Source organism: Argiope bruennichi, chromosome X1 (assembly GCF_947563725.1).
Source record: "Argiope bruennichi chromosome X1, qqArgBrue1.1, whole genome shotgun sequence".
Taxonomy (NCBI): Eukaryota; Metazoa; Arthropoda; class Arachnida; order Araneae; family Araneidae; genus Argiope; species Argiope bruennichi.
Genome location: NC_079162.1, coordinates 129871747 through 129893957, shown reverse-complemented (window position 1 = coordinate 129893957; position 22211 = coordinate 129871747). Strand labels below are relative to the sequence as shown.

Sequence of the window (22211 nt, the reverse complement as noted above, 5' to 3'; positions counted from 1 at the left end):
TAGTAATTATAACTGCCAGTGCTACAGGTTACGAATCTGAATTTCAATGGATTTTTATGAAATTTAACTGTTGGGAATAAATAATGATAGTTAAGAGAGCAAGTTTTAGTTTTGGTTTTTTTAGCGAAAGCTAGCATTTTTTTTATCTAATTCCTTTTTCTTTGTTCTTTAACATATAAGTTGCATTAGAGTTATATTCATTAATTAAAAGTTTTTTATAATAATATTTACAAATTAAACAGAAATTATTTGCTGATTTATCTATTACTGTAATAACAAATTTTTCTTTTAATTTTTTATTTCGTTTTTTAATGTTTTACTAAAATAAATCCCACGTTCTTTAGATCTGTCAAAATCAGTATTCATTTTTATTTTAATTTCCTTTAAAATTCTCACTTTCCATTCCCCGAAACCTTCCGCAGGCCAATGGTATTTTCTAGATAATTTAGCAATAAAAACATCCAAATCATTACCAATAGAAATCAAAATTTTGTTATGGTTTATTTTTTCTCTTAATCTAAATTTTGTTCCTCTTTCCATCAAATCTCTTAAAGAGTTTGATTCAATAATTTTTAAATTACCTGTAATAATATGACCTTTATCTACATCTATAAAATCTTTATAGCTTTCTTTGTTACAGTAACAATCTGTTTTATTTATTTTATCTAAATTTTTGCTATAGTAATTATAATTACAAATTTTTTTTCTTTAAAGTTGAAGAGTAACTAAACGCTACTGATACAGTTGTTTTATCTGAAAGAGGAAAAAATATATTATTATTATGTATAATTTTGGGTAATTTTAGATATTCGAAGTAAATATCCAAGAATTTAATCACACAGAATTCTTTGTAAACATTATTTTTATTATTAAAAAGTAAATCGTTTTTTCCAATGTTAAGTTTACATTTAATAAGATCTAGAATAATACATTTTGTGTATGAATTTTTAAACTCTAAATCCCTGAATTTATTATTTAAAAACCATTTAATTTTATTATTTCTAAGATAAAAAATGTATTTCCTAACTTTGTGAATGTTTTCACTATTGTGTTCCAGATTACAGTAATTTTGAAATTCCCCCAATATAATTTGAAAATTGCCTCCTTTCCCTTTACCTCTTTTAAATCTTTTCGAAAAGTTATCTTTATTTAGAAAATTTTTAAATATGTTAAATTTGTTATAAATGCAATTATTGTTTAAATCTGCATAGCCTTCCCCATTTAATTTACTATTAAGACCATAAGGAAATAAAGTTTTCAGTTGCAAATATAAATGTTTTCCAGATCTAATCTTTTGTTTAATTCGTTAATATTGTCTTCTAGAATGCAGATACTAATATTGTTAAAGTTATGTTTTTGAAAATGCTCCAGTTCGAAGTCAGTGGTCCTATTTTTTTATGAAGTTTTTTATATCGGATCTGTGATTGTTAATTCTTAAATTATGCTCGGTGCTAGTTTGGCCAATATATTTTAAATTACATTCTGAACAATTAAGGAGATAAATCAAGTTTTTGTTTTTACAGAATATTTGTAATTTTGAGTTTACATTATTGATCTGTTCCTTATCTGATAATGGACATGTCTTACACTTCCCGTTTCCAGACATTTTATATTTTTTTTGTATTTTTAAGATTTTTTAAACAAAACGATTGTGTCAGTAAATTTTTCTCCGTGAATGCTCCTGACACAAAGCTATCCACAGTGCCCCTCGGTAGAGCGCGCGACGGGCCATGCGCTATGATAAATTCGTTATTAACTTCTTTCATAGTTTAATTTATTTATTAAAATGAAAATATATCTCCCAAACGCCATAAAACATGGAATTCTCGAAAAAGTAAATTCAGGAAAATGATCTGAAAATTTTAAAAATTTTTAGGCAATATATTAAAAAAAACCTTTAGAAAAACCCTTTAAAAAACTATTAAAAATATTTAAAAATTTGCAGTTCATGGAAAAGCGCACCTGCAGCTTAATTCCAACCAAATGCAAGAACAAGCAACCAATCTATAGTAAGAAATAATTTGTAAACGAAATCAGTTTCGAACAGTTTCGAAATCGGAAGTAAAAATTATTTCCTATTAAAACTATTTTTTTTCTTCAATTTCTTAGATAATTATTCAGAAAGAAACGAGTATAATTGCGATACATGAACACAACCTTTGATGTGTCTCTTTAAATAATCACAACGACTAAAAACTTAGATATATGTGACTTTAAACAATGGTATATCTTCGTATAGTAGTGTCTTGGAATTTGAGCTTAGAAACGCTTTCGTTTGCCGAAAACGTGCCATTTCCATTTAGCTATCAAAAAATGTAAAAATTCTTAAGTGAGTAAACGCTTTGCTTAATTTTAAGAATTTCTGCCAATGTAATTACAACATTTGGTTCTAATTTTACAATAATTGTTTGACTTAATCAAAAAATTGTGTACTCATGACTTAGCCATATACATACAAATCCAAATTTAGATAAGTGGTAAATAAACAAATAAAAATAAATAAATACCCCCCCCCCCGCAAAATTTGTTAAATTTAAACTGTTCATAGATGATTGGCAACAGAATAGTGTAATGAGATATTATAACTGATGATTTCAAGAGGGAGTTAATATTGCATAATTGAGTGTGCGCAAAGGAGAAAATAGATCAAGTCAACAGAAAGAATTTTTTTTTTTTTGCTAAAAAGTAATATATCACTTAAATTATGTGTTAATGAAATTTTTTATAATTAATTCGAGCATGGATTTATATTAATTTCTTTTAAATGCAACCTGTTCACAATTCGCATTAGTATATATTGAATTATTTTTAACAAATACAATCAGGTTTCAAAGTTATTAAATTTTAGTGGAAAAAAACAATTCGGAAATAAAGTATCGCAAAATAAACTCTTTTAACAACATGACTTTAAATTTCAACACAAATTCAAGTTATTGCGCAAGCGCAGTTGCCGAGTAACTGCTTCCCTCCTCTATTCGCAAAGGTTTAGCCATTTTACTCTCCATTCGAACACTGTATCATTACGCCCGAGAGATAGTTCGATTTCTAAGTTATGGAAAGTTCTATTATGCTCAACATTCTGCTTATTATTCTCAAAACAAAATTTTTAGAATTTGAGTATAATTTTAAAAACGTTGTTTATTTAAAGTTCTAACTCATCGAAAGTATAAATGGCGGTCGAATACTGAGTAAAATTATATGTTTATTTACTAATACAAAAGTAGAGGGGGAACGTTCTCCATCACCGGCGTTCAAATTTTTCTGGACGGGAAGAATTTCCTGCGTAAAAGGTAATTATATATAAATATGGTTTGATCTGTGGATTCAACTTTCTATTTATTGTAAACATTTCATGGTATTTAAAAAAACTGATATTTAAATTTAAATTGAATGATTAAATAAAAATCAATTATTCGATCTCTTTTCTGCTTTCACATTTTCTAAAGGAATGAGCAGTTTTATTTTATTTTTTGATAATTTTAAATAATTGGAATTCATTTTTAATAAATAGAAGAGAGCTACGATTTATTTTATTTTAATTTAGTTATAACAAGTAGTTTCTTTCATTTGTAATGTTTTGAATTTGTTGTGTTTATATTTTTATTGGCTGAGCTGATTAATCGGGAATTTTTTTTTTTTTAATCTTCAAGATTTTTCTGTACGAAATTCGATTGGCTGTCAGTTTTTCTAATCGTCATTCTTTACCATGAAATAAAAGCCAAACGGTTTATTGAATAATTTATGCCTTTGGATATCATCCTACTTATTAAGCATATAGATTTCTATTTTACAAAGTGTATTTGTGATGAAATCATTAGTCGAAGCAAATTTTTCTATATTTTTATGAAAAAAATATATTCTTATCAAGGCTTTCAGTTCAACTGCATTTTAATTCATATCTCATTGCTTTTACTTAAATACTTGAAAAATATTTTTTGCTAATTCCTTTGCTGGCCCATCATCATCAAAAAATGAAGCAAGTTATACGATTTAATCGTAAGTTTTAGTTAATAAATTATTGAAGTTTGTTGTTGACTATAATTTTGAAATATTCTGTAACTTCGGCGAAGTACAAACTTAATGGTACATTAAATCATAGGGGGAAAATAAATTTCAAATGTGCCCCTTTTTGTTGTTAAAAACAAAAGGAAGATAATTTGACAGATTAAAAAATTATAAATCATTTAAATGGTGCTATTTTAAATTTTGAAAAGAAATGTTAATAAATTTTAATATTTAAATTTTTATACCATTATAAGTTTAGCACTGTATGTAATAACAGGAATTCATAGTTGAAAAAGAATTAAACCTATTATTCTACTGTATCTCCATTATATCTCTAAGTAGTAATTATTTAACAAGAATTTTTTGTCTATTCATTAATGAAAAAATTTACATGTCGAGCCATTAATTTGCATTAAATAAGTTTTAATTTTTACCGTGAAATCTTAGCTTATATTAAAGAATTGTTTACTTACAAGAGATCTTCCTTAACATGGTTACTTATTTTTCATATGATCTTAATTATTCGTAAATTAAGGTACTTATCTTCAAATAATACTTTTGATTTCAGTTTTGTTTTATTATTGAAATTTTTTTTATTCAAGTAAATTTTTGTTCTTAAAACATATGTTATGTATATTTACATTCAGAATAGAAGAATTATTTACAACAAAGAATAAAATAAATTATTTCTGACTTGTTAGTGCCTAAGATAATTAAATTTATTTTAAACTAATCTCATTTCATAAATTGCACAAAATTCTAGATGAGCAACTCAAGTTGCAGGAAATAAACATTATACATTTTGAAAAACTAAAAACTCCAAAACAAAAATAAAGTTTTCATGAGAGAAATGGTGGGATCAAAAGTAACTTTGTGTGTTTATTTGTTGACTTTAGATTATGGCCTAGCTTTTAAGAAGACGATTTTAGCGGAGAAAAAGAAATGTACTTTCTGTATTTTCAAATTATTGAAAGATAGAATCTGAGGTTAATGTAACCTTGGATGCATTCATAAAAGAGAATATAAAATAAAGTACAATAGTTTTCAAACATTGTAATGCCTTTGGGTTAATTCTGTTATCTGTTCATATAATTCTGTTTATACATATAAAATTAAAGAAATATAAGATTTCAGATTTTTCTCTTAAAATTCATTAATATTTTTTCTTATAATTATTTGTATAGCTTCTAATAAATACTGTAGACAGAATTTATGATACCAGTTAATGTTGTCTTATTTTTTTTGGGGGGGGGGGCAGTTAGCTTTTAGAAAGAAACTGTGCTGGAAGACCCTAGACAAAAAGCTTTATTATTAAGTATTTATACCTATGAATACAATACTATATTTAGTTATAAACTAGATATACTCACTTAGACTTCATACATGATAAATAAGAGTATTATTTTTATTAAAACTATTAAATAAATTCTATATGTCAATATTATTCATATTCATCATTGAATCAAAAGTACAATCAATGAATAGTTCTTATAATATATATTAAACTGAAACCAAATACTAGATGAATTAATCATGTTAAATTATTTCAGTGAAATTAGTTAAAGTTGTAATAAGTGTATGTCATTGTGGTAATAACTCCTGCATTGAGAATTTATCTCCTACAATGACAAATCCCCCCCCCCCCCAAGTTTTCAAACAAGCAGTTTCATATTGAAAAAGCTGTAGTGAAACTAGGTCTATATTTATACATGATATCGTATTTAATCCATTGTAAAAGTAATTTTGGCACTTGCACGTTTAAGAAACTCTACTTAATAAATTATAAAATTAATCATAATAACCAGCATAAATGAAAGATAATGTTTACAAATTTTTATGGAATAGGACAGTGAACTACATACAGTAAGAGTCGATTAAAAGTAAACACCGATGATTAATTTTAAAAATGTGTTATTTCAAATATATTATTGACTATTATATATATATATAAATTATGAACTTATTTAAACAGGATTGAACAAGTTCAAAACATTCAGTTGAAGTAAAATACATTAAGAAATAAACCAACTTGAAAGTAACATCAGATTTTATGTGTAAAAAAAAAAAAAGTAAACATTCATAACTCTTTCTACTTCAAATGTTTTAATTTTATAGATATCATTTTTTTTCATTGTGGATCTTGATATAAGTGAAAGTCTTATATTCCGCCTGAATTTATGTGAATACCTCAAAAAATCTTAGAGATTTTGCAATGGGGAAACAAAAACACTAGAAATGAAAGAAATTGTTAATAAATTTAAAGAAAAATGGTAAGTTCTTACGTGAAATAGGAAAAATTGTTGAAAGAAGCCACTGTACAGCGATCAAATTTTTTGTAACAAATATTCTAAACACAAACAATGAAGAAAAGAAATATTCCAAATAGACCAGGGAGACCAAGACCATTTACTGATACAGTACTGAAAGCAGCAAGACAAGAAGTCAAAGGTAATCCAGCTGCGAGTTCTTTTAAAATATCTCCAAGCATCTTGCAATGATTAGCGAAGACAGTACGAGCAAGCACTATAAGTAGGACTCTTCATGAACATGGGTTACATAGCAGGATTAAACGTAAGAATCCATTTACCACAAAATCGAACCAGAAAAAGTGCCTGCTCGTTGCTGAAAAGGTCCTTAAGAAGAATTTAGATTTTTGAAAGGACATTTTGTTTGGTGACGAGGGAAAAAAATTGAATTTTTAGGTGCACAGAAACTTTTAAAAATATGGAGACTAAAGAATGAAGAATCTAGCAATCAGTATTCAGTTAAGACATTTAAACATGGAGGTGTATCTGCTTTGATCTGCAGGTGTATGGTGGCTGCAGGAATCGGGAATTTATTTGTCATATCTACAATGAACAGAATGGATTATCTAAATATTTTTAAAAATAATGTTACAAATTCGATACTGTCAAGAAGCTGAGTTTTCCAATATGATAATGATCCCAAACACACATCAAAGATTGTGAAAGAATGGTAACTCTATCGTGTTGCGATGACTTTGGACCATCATCTACAATCACCAGATCTAAACCCATTGAAAATTTATGGGCATAACTTGAGAAAAATTTGTGTCAAAGAACCATTTCTAACAGAGAAGAATTGAAACAAATTGTCACAGAAGAATGTCAAAAAATCCCTCCCAAACTAACAAAAAAACTGGTCACATGTATGCCTAGATGATTAAAGGCAGTTATAAAATCTAAAGGACTGCAAACAAATTATTAACATTACATTTTTTATGGTTTTTGTCAGTATCAGTGTTCTGTTTCCTTTTTTTGATTTAGGAAATTTGATGTTTTTCTGTGTCAGTTGAATTATTTCTTCTTGCATTTTGATTTAATTAAACGTTTACAAGTTGTTGCATCCTACATGAATAAGTTAACATTTGTATATATCTACTTTATAGTACAAGTCAATAATATATCTAATATAAAACATTTTCTATATCAATCATGGGTTTTTATTTCCTTTTCTCTCTCACTGTATATAGTTACATCCCAATTGATTTAAATGTAATATATATTTTTCTAAGCATTTAAATTTTTGCTGTAAAATTCATTTAATTTGATATATAAGTGTATGTCATTGTGGCAATAAATTCTGCAATGAGAATTTATCTTGTACAATGACAATTTTATCCCCCAGTTTTTAAATGGCATTTCAAATTTAAAAGCTGTAGTGACAATGGGTCAGAAAATTTATATAAAAAGATCTAATTTAATACTTTGTAAAAGTTATTTCTACACTTCTAAATTTACAGACTCTTAATAAATAAATTATAAATATAATCCTAATAAGCAATAAAATAGAAATCTTATGTTTGAAAATGTTATGGAATCGGGTAGTGAACTATATATATATTTGCACCCCAGTTGGTTTGAATGGAATAAAAATATTTTAAATTTTTGCTGTAAAATTCATTTAATTTGGTATAATAAGTATATGTCATTGTGGTAATAAATCCTGCAATGAGAATTTATCTCGTACAATGACAATCCTTCCTCCCCCAGTTTCAAAACAGTCAATTTCATATTGAAAAAGCTGAGATGAAACTGGGTCAAGAAGTTCACTTAATAATTGTATCTAATTTAATACTTTGTATTGAAAATTTTCAAACATGCAATTTCTATTTTTCATGGAAATCTTTAACTGTCCTATAATTTTATTATTTTTATATAGTTTAATTAATATAACTATATAAATAATATAATTATTTAATACATTACTCTTAAGGCATTTAAGAAATAAAAATTAATTTACAAGGCACTCTCTTTATAATATTATTGAAATATATCAATTAATAGCAGTATTCAAATATATTCAAAATATATAACTAACAAATGTACGTAAAGAAACATTTGTTTTAATAATATATATATATATATATATATATATATATATATATATATATATATATATATATATATATACAATTGTTGATTTGTTTATGAATATTTTTTAATTAATTTGTAATTTTAAAGATGTAAATAGAATTTATATGATCTAAAAACATAGTTCTGGATAAGTAATAAATTGACACTTTTGATACATTTCACATAAAATAAATTTCTTGTTGCATTTTAATAATAAATAATTAATATGCTCTTTTGTGAAGAAACTAAATTCCTAAAAGACCAGTCGATCAAAACTTTTTTGAAAGAAAATAATTATGTTCATGACCATTCATGTGAGCACAGTAACTCAAAAGCATTGCAAGTTAGATAGAAGAAATTAAATATGTGGTTTTGTTACTAGAATTTAAAGTCTATATCAAATTTAGGTACAAATCTGTCAGAAGATTGTTGATTGGTTTGTTTAAGTGTGAATGCGGTAACTCGCAATTGCAACTAGCTAGATGAAGTAATTTTGGTATATAACAATTTGGTATGTAAACACTTTATCATACTTATTTTATTTTGGAGTTAAATGAATTTTGATATTTGTAATTCACATCAACATTGTAAATTTCGACTCCCAATAAGGTAATAGAAAGAAATCCAAAATTGTTACTTGATTCTCTGTGTTATATAAGGTTAAGCACAAAGCATGCAGTATTGTGTGAATATCCAAGAAAATTTGCAAAATGTTATCCCACTGTCTTGAACAGATAATGTACAATCTTTGAAAAATATCTTTTTGCAGCACTAATGGATTTTGCATTGACAAGCTGCTGCTGCTAAAGGTCTGACAGAGGAAGGACGAGGTTTGAAATTGAGTTCAAGATGAGATGTACTAAAATGGTAGTATACATTTAGAATGTTCCTTCATGAAAATATTAAAGTGCTATAACCAGCCAATTTCGAGAAAATGGCCCTCAAACTTTTAGCCCAGCTTATATGCCAATAAAGAGTCGCTGTTGCTGAGACCCAAATAGAATAGTGGATAAAGCTCTGACGTAATATTAACGATACCCAAAAAAGAATTGTAATGTTTTTTTTTATATTCAGAATTACTTAATTGAAACCATCTTTAGATTGTTAATTTTATGATACTCCCCTTTGTATGGAAAAATAAATTTATTTTCTTTTAATAACTGAATTATAATTTTTTTTTAAAATTAAAAATATAAATATGTTTTTCTTTTGAAAAATATTTAAATAGAATTATAATTTAAATTAATATCTCTCTTTTATCAATCAAAGATAAATGTTCTTAGAATAAAACACTCTCAAAAATAAATGTTCATTCACCTAATACTGGAATCAGAATTTTATATTTAAGCAGAAAAAATTATTTTTTGAAGGTAAATGAATTTTTTTTTCTAATCGCTTCCTTTAAAGTTTCTCTTATGGATATTCAATTATTGATCAGTTGTGCAAGATATTAAAATATATCCATCTTGTTTCAATTTTTTTTACGATAATTACCCTTCGGTTTCTTGTATGTAATAAAAAATTTAATGAAATTTTCAGAATTCAGAAATTTTATTAATATTTATCATCATTTAAGTTACGTTTGCAATTATTTTTGCTTAAAACTTTTGGTTACTTTTTTTTGAACAGCAGAACACGATACTGTTCATTTTTATCATGAGTCCGCGACTCAGGAACCTAATTACACTTTAGCCTACCGTAACTAACTACAGCACAATGATAGTAGAAAGTGTTAATCCAGCAGATAAGAATAAATGTGATCAAGTCTATTAGACCTATCCTTTAGGCCTTACACTTGAATAAAGTTAGTTGACTCATTTAACTTGATTTCATTATGTTTTGCTAATTAATATTGAAAATACTATACCTATATAAAATGTACTGCATGATTGAGTTATTAAAATGCAAAGGCTCATATCGGAAAAACTTTTGGGCAAATGTTTTGAGGAAATTTATGTAAAAGTAGGAATTGTTGAAAGTTGAAATTAATTTAGTTGAGATTTTTATTGAATAATTTGCATTTAGATAGGTGTAAAATAGATTACAAAATAGTTGATTATTGATTTATTATGTAGATAAAAAATTTAGTTCAAGAGGCATGTTTTAAAACAGCTTGTTTTACAAAAATGCACCACCTCCAATTTTTTATTAGCTTTTAAATTTAAATGAAATTTCTCATTTTTTTAGTTTTGTACTATTTTTCACTAGTGGCGACTTCTTAGAATTTTACAGAAACTTATTTTTGAAAAAAAAAAAAACCTATAAAAATATTTGAATGGCTGCAGCTATCATATATCTGATATGCTGTTAGCAAAGAATGCTGAAGGTGGATCATTTTCCTCTACATAATGGTTTAAAAAAAATGTCAAATGGTGAAACCCTGCTTTGCAGCTGCTTAATGTATTCAAATACCAGAGACTCAATACTTTGCTTTAGTTGTATACTATTTTCCAAAAGAAGAAGAAATGAAAAGTCTATATGATTTATTGGTGGCTATAGTAATTGGAGATAGCCGACAAATGTAATTCAAGATTATGTGCATTCGACACTTTAATCCGTTTATTGCTGGGAAAGAATTACTAAAATGACGAAATTTAAGTTTGACTATTGATACAACAAATCAAGTTACTATATATAAAGAAACGGAACAATTAAAATTACTATTTCAAAGAATTGTAAATGTGATTCTATTTTTAACATGTAATAATCTTCCACTTCCAGATACCCATGAAATAATAGGAACTCTTAATAATGGAAATTTTTGTTAATCGATTTATTAAGTAAATAGGACTCTGTGTTAATGGATCATATAAACAGATATAAAAAATTCAAAAAATAGAGCTGTGAATAATTTACCCCATAGATCACAAGGACAAACTATTCCTGCATTAGGAAATGAAGTTCTAGACAAAATCAATGATGCAAAAGTAGCCACATAATACTGTGTCCAAATGGTTTGCAATTTTAATATTTCCCGTAAGGAACAAAGTAAGTCATTATTAGTTATATAAATTTTAAAGAAAAAGACTAACTATAAATGAATCATTTATAGGATTTTTTTAAGTAACTGATGTAACTCGAGAAGGACTAGCTAAACTCTATTGAAAAGAATAAGTGAAATTCTTTTAGAGATATCATGAATTGTATAGAAGAGACATATGACAACGGTGGCAACATGAAAGGGAAATATAAATGATGTACAATCTAAAATAATTGCTCTATACCCTAATACAATTTATGTGCCTTGCCTATCACATTCTTTTAATTTATTAATTTGTGATGTACCCAGTAGTATATGTTGTTTTTTTGTTGGATATTGCAACATTTGTAATTTTCTTCTTATACAAAAAATAAATTCTACAAAATCATTTAAAAAATTACTCTTAAGCCACTATGCGACACTCTTTGGGAAGCAAAATAGATTCTGTTCAAGCAATTTGCACACAGTTTGAACAAACTTGTAATGCCCTAGAAGAATTTATTGATGCAAATACTGATAATGCAGCAGCAGGCGAAGCTCAAAGTCTGTTGGTTTCAATACGAGAAATGCTATTTATTTTATGTTTAATTGGTTGGCAATATTGCTCAAAATTGACATTATCAATAAATTATTTCGAGCAGAAACAGTTGTTCTTGATTGATTTAATTTAATTAAGTCATTATTAAATCTAAAATCTAAGAAATATTAAGAGTCTAAGAATTATTACTAAGTAAAATTAAATTAAAATCTAAGAGCAAAATTTAACTAATGAATTTCAAAAAGGAAGATTATATTCCAAAATGGCAGGAGATGAAGTTATAGAAAACCCGGTAGAGCGAGATGTCATTTTTTAACATTGCAATTGTTATTATTGTTGTACAGATTGAAGATAGATTTAAAAATATTACAAATCAACTCTATCTCTTAAAAACCAGCAATCTGATAGAAAACATCTGAGTGATTAATGATATAACCATTGTGGTTTAAGAAAAAAAAAAAATACTTTCATTTAATTTTTATTTAGTTTTGTTCGTAATAAAAAAAATAATTGTTACAAAATCTTCTCTAAAACTATATCTATGAAACTAAAACTCATATAGATTATTAAATCTTGAAAAAAAATTCATTAGTCATGAATTTGAATTTCCTTATAGTATGGAAACTGATTTTCTTCAGATATTTCATTGAATGTTATCATTTAAGGCCTGCATTAAATTATAAGTATTTAAAATGAAATTGAATTATGTAGCATTATGTACTCAAAATATGTCCATCCATATTATTCTATTTCCATTGTAATTGCTGTTGAATGTTTTTATCATTCCAGTTTAAAAATCAAGATTTTCAAATTAAAAATAATTTTTTATTAAATAACCAAAATTAGTATTCAAATTCTAGAATTATAAAATGTGATCTATGAGCTATGAAATCAAAAATTTGATATTTAATTTTTATCATCTGTAGCAATTTTTGAATGAAACCCAATTTTAAAGCTGCTGAAGTGCTGTTAAGAATGGGCTTAGTAATTTGGAATTTTGGTCATATGACAAGACTACTTAACCTGATGCTCCAGTCTCTAAACTGCAGCAATATGTTATTGTGTCCATCAATATACCAAATGCCTATTTCAATGTTAATATTCTATATTGCAGTGATACTACCTATTCTTAAAACCTTACAAAATTGTGGATTTTGCAAAAAAAAAAAAAAAAAAAAATAAGGTGGGGGGTTATAAATTGGATTAGTACAAATCAATGTGACAAAACATTTAAAACTGCAATATCTAAATTTTTAGAAATAAAAATGTAATTCAGTAAAAATGTCACTATCGAGCTGCCCTTATGTGGAATGAGTATTCATTTTGAAATTGTATTTGTTGGCTCTGAAGGGAGGGAAAAAATTACTAATGCTTCCTTGAAACTTATGCTTGAAAAAAAAAAAAAAAAAGACTTAGTTTTAAGTACAAAAGGCTAGATCATTATAACGCTGGCTTTGCTTAAGAGATACGAAAACGAAACGGAAATGCTCATACTTAATTGCAGCAAGCAAAAAAAATTTATAACAACATGCAATATAATAATCATTTATATTAATTCAAATTATATTTAAAGATGTAATTCATATCGATTTCAAAGTACGTAAAAGAAGTATGAAAGAATTTATGTTCATTCAATTAACATTCAATAATCTAATTCATGTTAATAACGCTTATTTCGATTACTAATACTTTATGACAAGTAACGGCTTTTAATTCCCATCATTAACTTGGTGAATGCCTAGAACGGAAATCCCTAGAATTCTTCAAAAATAGAATAAACAGCCTCAAAATTTAGTAATACAAAAGAATGGCTTATAAGAATGTTCAATAGACCCATTTGTCACAAAAGCATAAGCAGATTAAGCATAAAATAAATTCTTTTGGTAGCATAAATAAATTCAATGCACTTTAAAATTTTAAAAGGACTTACCAACAGCCTTTGAAACTAAAAAACGAAATTTCACTAAAAAATGCTCATACTAAGCATTAAAGTCAAAAATTGAAATGGCAAAAAACCGTTATTCGCCGGAAATTATAATCGCAATATCGATAATATTTTGATAAAAAAATTAATTTTGATAGAAAAATATTATTACATATTGTATTATTTAACATGTTAAAAATTTCCTTTTTGAACGTAAATGGCGGTAAAAATATCATCTAGCGCTTTTGGGGAGCAATTTTGGTGTAATTTTAATTAATTTATCTTTTGGAAGTTCATTTTTTCACCCTCGATCCCTTGACTTGGACGCGTCTCAATTTGACAGGTGATCTATTTTATACGAAGTTGGTGGTGATATGTGTTTCCGGTTTCCTATTATGGTTACGTCACTTTTTTGTTAATGATGAACAAACATTCAAGTGATTTGGGGAAAAATTGGTATTTGTGTTTGAAAAATCTTCCAAGTGGTTTTTATTTTATAAGGAATTGTTTTATATTTCCCATTAGTTGGGGATACAGTGATAAATCGTTCAATTTTTTTAGGTGATGAATCATTTAATAATAAACTATTTAATAAAAGGTGTTGATTTTAATAATTTTTGTAATTAATCTTAACAATGAAATATGAAGATTCGTGCATTTTAATAATCGATAATAAAAAATTTTGAATTTTAAAATTTAAATTTTTAGGAAGTTGCATAAAGTGGAATCGAAACCGAAAACGCGTTTTAGCATGTTGCATCCCATTTAATAATGTGAGCAGTGGTGTAGTGACATGAGAATAAGAAGCGTATTAATGCCCCATTTGCCACTGTTGGAGTGGCGAAAGGAAAATATAAAAACATTTACTTCAAATTTTTTAAATATCAAGCCTTTTACTTCATTTTAAAATCAAATATGGTGAGTGAGACAAAAAAAAAAAAAAAAAATATCCTGACCGCCATTTATTCTTATTAAGTGTATGAAAAAGTTATTGTATATTATCGTGATATTAATTTTGACGACTAATTCTTTAATCAGAGTGGGTTGGGAAGTGACTGGCTATAAAGCATTTAAATGTTGTGGAGTATTTGTGCAGCAGTGGAGCATCAAGGAATTAAAAATCTAGTGCTAGTTTAAAACTCCCTTTTCTTTCACTTTTTTTTTCATTTTTTTTTTAAACTCCCTTTTCATACTCCCCGTTCTTTTTCTTTCCCCCAATTTTTCCCCTTCTTTTAACTCCTATATCTTTCTAAAAAATTTTCTAAATGCTAATTTCTTTCAGTATCTAAAACAGAAAATACAAGGGGGCTTATGATATAGCCGAATATTTCAAAATTATCCGGCTCTAACTAATTTTGAAATATTTCACAGAATAAATGTTTTAAAATTGATTATTATTTTGTGTAAGGTTTCCCTTATCTAGCGTTGGCATTTGAAAGAATAAGACTATTTACTGCATTTTCGCTTACGGGAACAAGCTGAGAATTTTTTCTCCTAGGGCCGTCACATTGGCAGAATCTTTAATTTGGGACTGGAGGGTCTTAAATTGATCACATTCATCAAAATATCAACAGAGTGTATGGGTTGTTGCTGTAACGTTTTGTTGGTCTAATATCCTGGCGTTGTAATCGAAGTTTGGAGAGTGGGTTGATTATTCTGTTCCTACATGCAACTATCGGTCAAAATTGAGAGTTCCGTCACCTTGATGTGATGTCATTCTATGTTTCAGCTTATGCCAGGGGTAGCTAACCTTTATGGATCAGTATGCCATTTTTTCTAAAGACTTATTTAATGAGGTATAGACGTGGCGTCAGTAATTTTGACTTGTGATTATTGGGAAAATAATAAAACTAAATACTAACAACTCAAAACTCTTTATTTACAACGAAACAATACAATTTGCACTGTATAATAGTAAAGGCTTTAGTTATACGTGTAATTCAAATCAAAGTAACATTAGTGTCACTTCTTTTGTTGCAGATTAGATGACAAATAACTTAGATTAGGATTGCAAGTTGTTGCTTTTGGCAGAATCCATGCTGAATTGGAGTCACCTGCCTAACGGTTTCTAAGAGAGTCTAATGTTATTCATCTCTTAAAACAATGACTCAAAGGCATAGGTAGATGAAAATATGGTTAAAATAGCATAGCAGCTTCTCCAAACAGTTAAATGTGTCTGGAATCGAATTCCATGTTTCCAAAATGTCGGTACTGGCATTTTTAAGTACATTGCTTGTTGTTAATCTTTCTGTTTAAACCAATTTTCCAACTCTTTCGTTGTTTCAATAAATTTTTGAATCCATATTGAACTAGACTGGAAATCAATCAGTTGCATTTCAAATTCTCCAATTTGCAACTAATCGAATTGGGACAAGTTCAGTTAATGAAATGAAATCACATCAGTATACATAATAAACTTGAACGTTTCCGATAATTCTTTGAACTGAGAAAATCTGGTTAAAAATTCCTTGATTGACGAATCAATTACAGAATTAAATTCTTCAATAACTTTTTCTTCGTCTGGTTTCTCATGTACATCTAATCTCCGATATATATATATATTTAAATTTAGGAAGTACTTGTATTTTTTTTTAATAATATCCTTCTTAAAACATGCAATCCAGCGTCAAAAGCGCGAATGAGATCCATCACGATGATAATTGTTTTATTTGTGCCTTGAAGCTTTGCATTCAGTTCGTTGAAATGTTGGCACATGTCTATAAAAATCACCAATTTTGAGAGCCACATAACATCCAACAATTGTGGATATTGTTGAATTCCCCCTCCCCCCCATTTTGTTCCCGCTGCTCAACCAGCGAACATATTATACATTAGAAGGCCATTATACACCGGGTTGACTGAAGCCAACAATGCCTCAAACTTTCGCTTATTTAAAGCCTGCGACGATATGAGGTTGACTGTTTTTGTGACTAACGCCATTACATTATCAAGAGATGTTAAACCACTCTTAGAACACAAGGCTTGTGGAGAATAATGCAGTGGAGCTAAAGAATCGAATGACCTGCGCCTGTTTGAAATAAACTAATGAAGCCTTTTTTTTTTTCTTTTTTTTTTCCCCACCATATTTGGAATACTATCAATTACTGAAATAATTCTTTTCAGATCAATTTCTTTCTCGGAAAGCGAATTTTTAACTGCGGTACAAATATATGTGCCCTTTTTTAAATGGAATGGGAACACTGGCGTTTGTTCATAATGCTTTGTAGTGAACATTGTCATTTTGAACTAAAATGCAAACCGTTTAATTGGCGGTGTGCTCAAAATATTGTACCCCGTGCCATTCGTTCGCCATCCCTGGCTGATGCCATGCTGCGTTTTTTCAGCAAATAAGGCAAAAATAAGCAGTGTTTGTACAAAAGTTACCTTTATATTGGGTCTTCATTCTCCAATGAAATTGGACATGTGCAATATACAAAATTTGCAGATTTCTTTCAAATTTCGAAAAAATCTGTTAACTGCCAAATACTAAGAACTAAGTGTATAAAATTTGGTACATAATTTTAGCGTTTAAAATATAGATCGGTATCAGATTTTGAACTATATCCCTAAATGAGGTGACAGTCTGTTTGTATATTCGCATGACTGTGAAATATACGCTTTAATTAAATATCAAATTTCTTTTAACTTTGTTACTAAAATTGCCGTTCTGTGTCAAATTTTGGCTTCAATAAGTCGACAAAAAGGCGTCCAAAATGTATATGGGATTGTCTTCACTATGCTACGAAGCATAAAACGCTCATGCTTGGGAATCTGAAAATAAAAAGAGCTGAATATTCGTGGCCTTCACTTTTCTGTCCTAAGTCCCAAAATTTTATGCGGAAGAGATGGTAATCGCACTTTTATTGCGAGGAAACTTCAGGGAGAGCATTCCATGTTTCTTTTTTTTCCTCCCCACTCTCAGGGATTCTTGTGTAAGATTTGATGGAGACGAAGTCAAAGGGAGGATAGGTGGCGCCGAGCAGTTATTTTTCGCCCTTTCCCGTCGTATTTGTCGATTCCTATCGGGAAGAATGCAAGATGTGTGTGGATAAGTGGTGGTGGTGGGGGGGGGATTGTGATTTCCGAGGCATCTTTATCGCACGTGTAAGCATTTCGATTACGAAAATGCAAAAAGTCATGACAGGTGTAATAATATTTAATATTGGAAAAAAAAATTTATATTATGAAAATTTTAGTAAGTATATTTGTACATAAATTTTATTTAACCAAACTTTCTTTAAATTATTTAAGTAAGGATTGCGTACTTGGAATGGGCCTCATCCATTTGGACAGGGCCTGACGGGGATGGATTTCTATCCAAACTCGGCTTTCTGTTTGCTAATTGCGTGTTTTTCTGAGTTAACGATTCAATACATAGAAGTCCATCTTCTAATTTTAGTTATATTTTCAGGACTGCGATGGGGGGGGGAGTTTCTACCTCAGGTATCATTCCCATCAATTGACCCTTGGTTCAAAATTATGAAGCCCGTTTCGAAATATAGCCCTATTATTGCTTTCAAGCGGGCTGTTAAGATAATTAATACCATTCGAGACCCATTTTAAAAGTTATTGCACGTTGTAGATCTGTCCGGTATCACATCCTTAAATTGGATATGGATTGTAAGGTAGGAGAGTGCGATGGCGGATCAGATGTCTTTTTCATCTGATCACAGATCAGAATATACAGTTACACCATAATCTGAACGTAATTTAAAAACATGTGATTTATCTATTATGTGAACTCGGGATTTTTTTTTTTTCTTTTTTTCTTGTCAACTCCAAGAATTTCGCAATGTATCATATTTCATCCTAGGCTTATTTTTTAAAACTCGAGGCATATTTTGTGAGTACAATATGCTTCGGTATTTTACAACCGTTTAGTCGTGGGCACCAGAACCAGAAGTTTCCCTGTTCGAAACCCGATTCCACCGAAACATCATGGCGTAGGTTTTTTCGGTATTAGTTCAACCCTTAGGGCCTAAATTCCTTCCTGCAGGTATGATGCGCCAGTTTGGAAAGGAAGGTACCAGGTATCGTGCTCATCCCCTGACCGGAATTTAAAATTACGATATCCGACCCAAAATAAGGCTATTGTTGCTTCTTAACGGTGCGTTAATATAAATAAACTAAATGTAATTTATTCTTTTTGCATTTATCACGTTTAATAATTTTTTGAATAATAATTTTACAGTTTAATAGTTTTTCACGTTTAATAATTTTTTAGGTGAACTAAGCTGTTTCACATATTTTTATTTTAAGAAAAAAATATCAGCTGTCTTCCCCCCCCCCCCAATATTACAGTTTGAACGGCTGTTATATACTTGTGATGAATCTTCACCCCACTTAGCAATACAGCCGAACCGCTAACTGTTGTGGATTTTCCGTTAGTTCTCTTCTTACCGATATACTTCTAGTTTTTCAACATACCACGAACTTTATTTTAGTGACTGAATTTTTCATTCAGTCAGTAAGTCAAAATTTTTGTATTTCTGCCCAATTGGACAATTTGAAAAACTTATTTTTTTATCTGGCTGTAATTAAGATATTTTAGTGATGTTGATGCCAGTGGGAGTGGTTTTTCCGGAACTTTTTTACAAATTCCCTAATAAAAGTGTTACCCCCTCCATCCTGCATAAAAATTGGGGCATTTAGGCAAAATCATGAATGGCCACTAGTTCTCAGATTTTTATTTTTGCGAGTCTTGTACATGAGCTTTTTGTACTTCGTAATTTTTGGAAGAAATTTATGTAGGCATTTTGGATACTTTTTCGAAATCGAAATCCTACACAAATCTGATACTTTGGTAAATCTAAATTGTTGAATTTTTAAAGTTATCACTTTTACATGCTTGAGAATGTGCAGACTTACAGATGGTCAACTCCTTTACGGATTTGGTTTCAAAATTTGATTCGGATGTACATTTTAAATGCTAAAACTTTATTGAAATTTACCCACCTAGCACTTTGCATTGTGCATTTATTGCGTTCCTGTACTCTCGGACACACGAACTTTCTGTGAATGCATATTCTTCAAAATTTAGTTGGAGTCTATGAATTAGCTTAGAGACAACACATCAAATTTCAAGGCGTTTTGAGTGTCCGTATTCAGACAGACATTCCAAAAATGAGTTTTTCGGACTCGTGGTGGTCTGAAACGAGCATATTTATGAAAATCTCGAGTCCGAATTTTTTGAGACGTTTACGATACTTTCTCTTTGTATTTTTTCGTATACAAGAAAGTGAAATTTCTCTTCTAATACGTTAGAGCAGTTTTTAAAAAATTTGGATCCGTCAATGACGTGGCGTATTCTGGATAAATCTACTGCAGGTGTTGGAAGGTAGGCAGAAGAGAAATTTGGCCAACAATATCTACACGTTCGCAAACTCTTCCCCCTGCCCTTTGGTATGATATGAAAAATTGGAGTGGGAAGTGCAGGATCATTTGCCGTCTTTTTAATTTTTATCCAGTTCTGAAACGGCGCATTTTTCTATTCAGTTATCTTGTTTGATACAAAGAAAACTGTACCTGTCCCCCCCCCCCACCTCAAATAAAAAATTCAAATGTGAAGTTATGAAGAGAAAAAAAAAAGTGAGTCTCTTTGAGCAGTATGTGAAATGGTTTTTAATAATTACATTTAAATTAAATGAATTTAGTCTTGCATTTATGTTGCTCCATTGATGTTTCATGACGGGTCTTGATATGTGTTCTACAGAATATTTTTGTACTCTATACCGGTCAGGGGCATGCAAACTTTCTCCCATTGGTGTGATGGAGAAGTTTGGAAAGGGGACTGTATGCTCATGTATTGTCCTCTATCATCTGTTCAAAATTTCGACGTTCGTCGGAAAATAATTGTTGGCCGTGTAACTTTAAAACGAAGCATTTCTCTTATGATATCCGACTGTGTTTGGAACTTTTTTTTTTTTTTTGAACAATAACTTAAATGTTATTTTTTCAACTCCACATGTTTCAAAACTTTGAAAAATATGTTAAAATTATGCTTTCAAGATATATAAAAAAAATTGAGAAAATTGAAAAAAAGAAAAGAAAGAAAAAAAAACTATCACCCTGACGGTAAACAGTCATAGGCAAAATTATATTCTAAACAAGCATAAAACCTTGCAGGAGTTCCTTTTTATGATAGTTATCTGTGGCATTCTCTAAAGTATTTCATGTAATTCAAAGAATATTTTTGAGGTATGGCTGACGAAGTTATTAAACTAGCAATTTTTTATAAAATTGCTTTTTATTTATACGCAAAATTGTTACTTATATTCAGTATTGATCTTTGCTTTAAATTTTCCTCTAAAATCTGTAGTTAGAGAGCAGTCTCCTATTTCAGAACGTTTTCTTTAAAAATATCGTTTTCCAGAAAATTCATTTAAAATTTCAATAAGACACAAAACAAGATTCGTGACGTGGAAATAAAACAACTTTAACTTCATTTGTAATTCACATAGATGGTTTAGAAAATTTTCAATGTGGACTACAAAATTAATTCGATTTATCGAAAACGATGATTTTAAACTATTTGGGGAAAATGCTAACGACGATATATCGTTATGTAGGCGAGTGCCTTAATTTTCAAAAATTATTGAAATACAACAGGTATCAATTTATTCTTTATGTTCCTTTTTGAATTTGCAAACATTTTTATTTTATTTTTTTATGAGCATCTTCTCAAATCCTAGCAAAGTCAAATTGGACCGGTCTTCCTCGCAAAGATATGATACTTTCTTTCGGCATGAAAAGGTTAACTAAACATATGGGTTCCATGTCAAGGAAATAACCATTAGATTCAAGTTCGCAATTAAATGTCTTATCAACGAATGCCAACTATTGTTGATTTCTTAAAAACTCTACAGGCAACATGAAATAGTTTGATTTTTCTTCCTTGCGATGGAAAGTGATTTATCAGCAAATAAATTTATCTTATAATTTCTGAATTAATTTATGAATAGGTAATTGAAAGATTAATAATAGATGGCCAAAATACACTGAACGCATGGAGGATTATTTTTCCACCACTGGTTGGAAGAACTTGAGCTAAACGGGTAATAATCTTCCTAAGATTATTGAAATCAATTGATATAACAGATTAATTAACCTAATAATTTTCTTGTTTCACCGAGTTTGGGTAAATTTAAATTTTGTATTTAAAAATCTAGCAGTAATCGAAAAATAATTGGAAAATCCATGACAGATGGATATTGATCCTGGCCGTAAGCTCGAATCATTTCAGATGGCAGCAAGCGTTGAATTGAGGTAATAAGAAATAGAAATTGTGCTTTCATCTAGATGGTAGCAAGAAGTAAAGAACTACGATAAATATCACTGGCCAGTGATCGATTACTAATTCTAATACATTGATGGCGATCCAGTTGTATA

General features: G+C 28.8%; 1 protein-coding gene across 1 annotated transcript in view; it reads left to right on the top strand.

Annotated features, from left to right (window-relative positions):
• The first annotated feature begins 3049 nt into the window (after positions 1-3049).
• Positions 3050-22211, top strand: part of LOC129959563 (uncharacterized) — a 35647-nt gene continuing 16485 nt past the window's right edge. The window contains exons 1-2 of the mRNA XM_056072475.1: positions 3050-3290; positions 9151-9248. Of these exons, the coding sequence (XP_055928450.1) occupies positions 9231-9248 (18 nt within the window). The 5' untranslated portion in view covers positions 3050-3290; positions 9151-9230. The remainder of the gene's footprint in view (positions 3291-9150; positions 9249-22211) is intronic.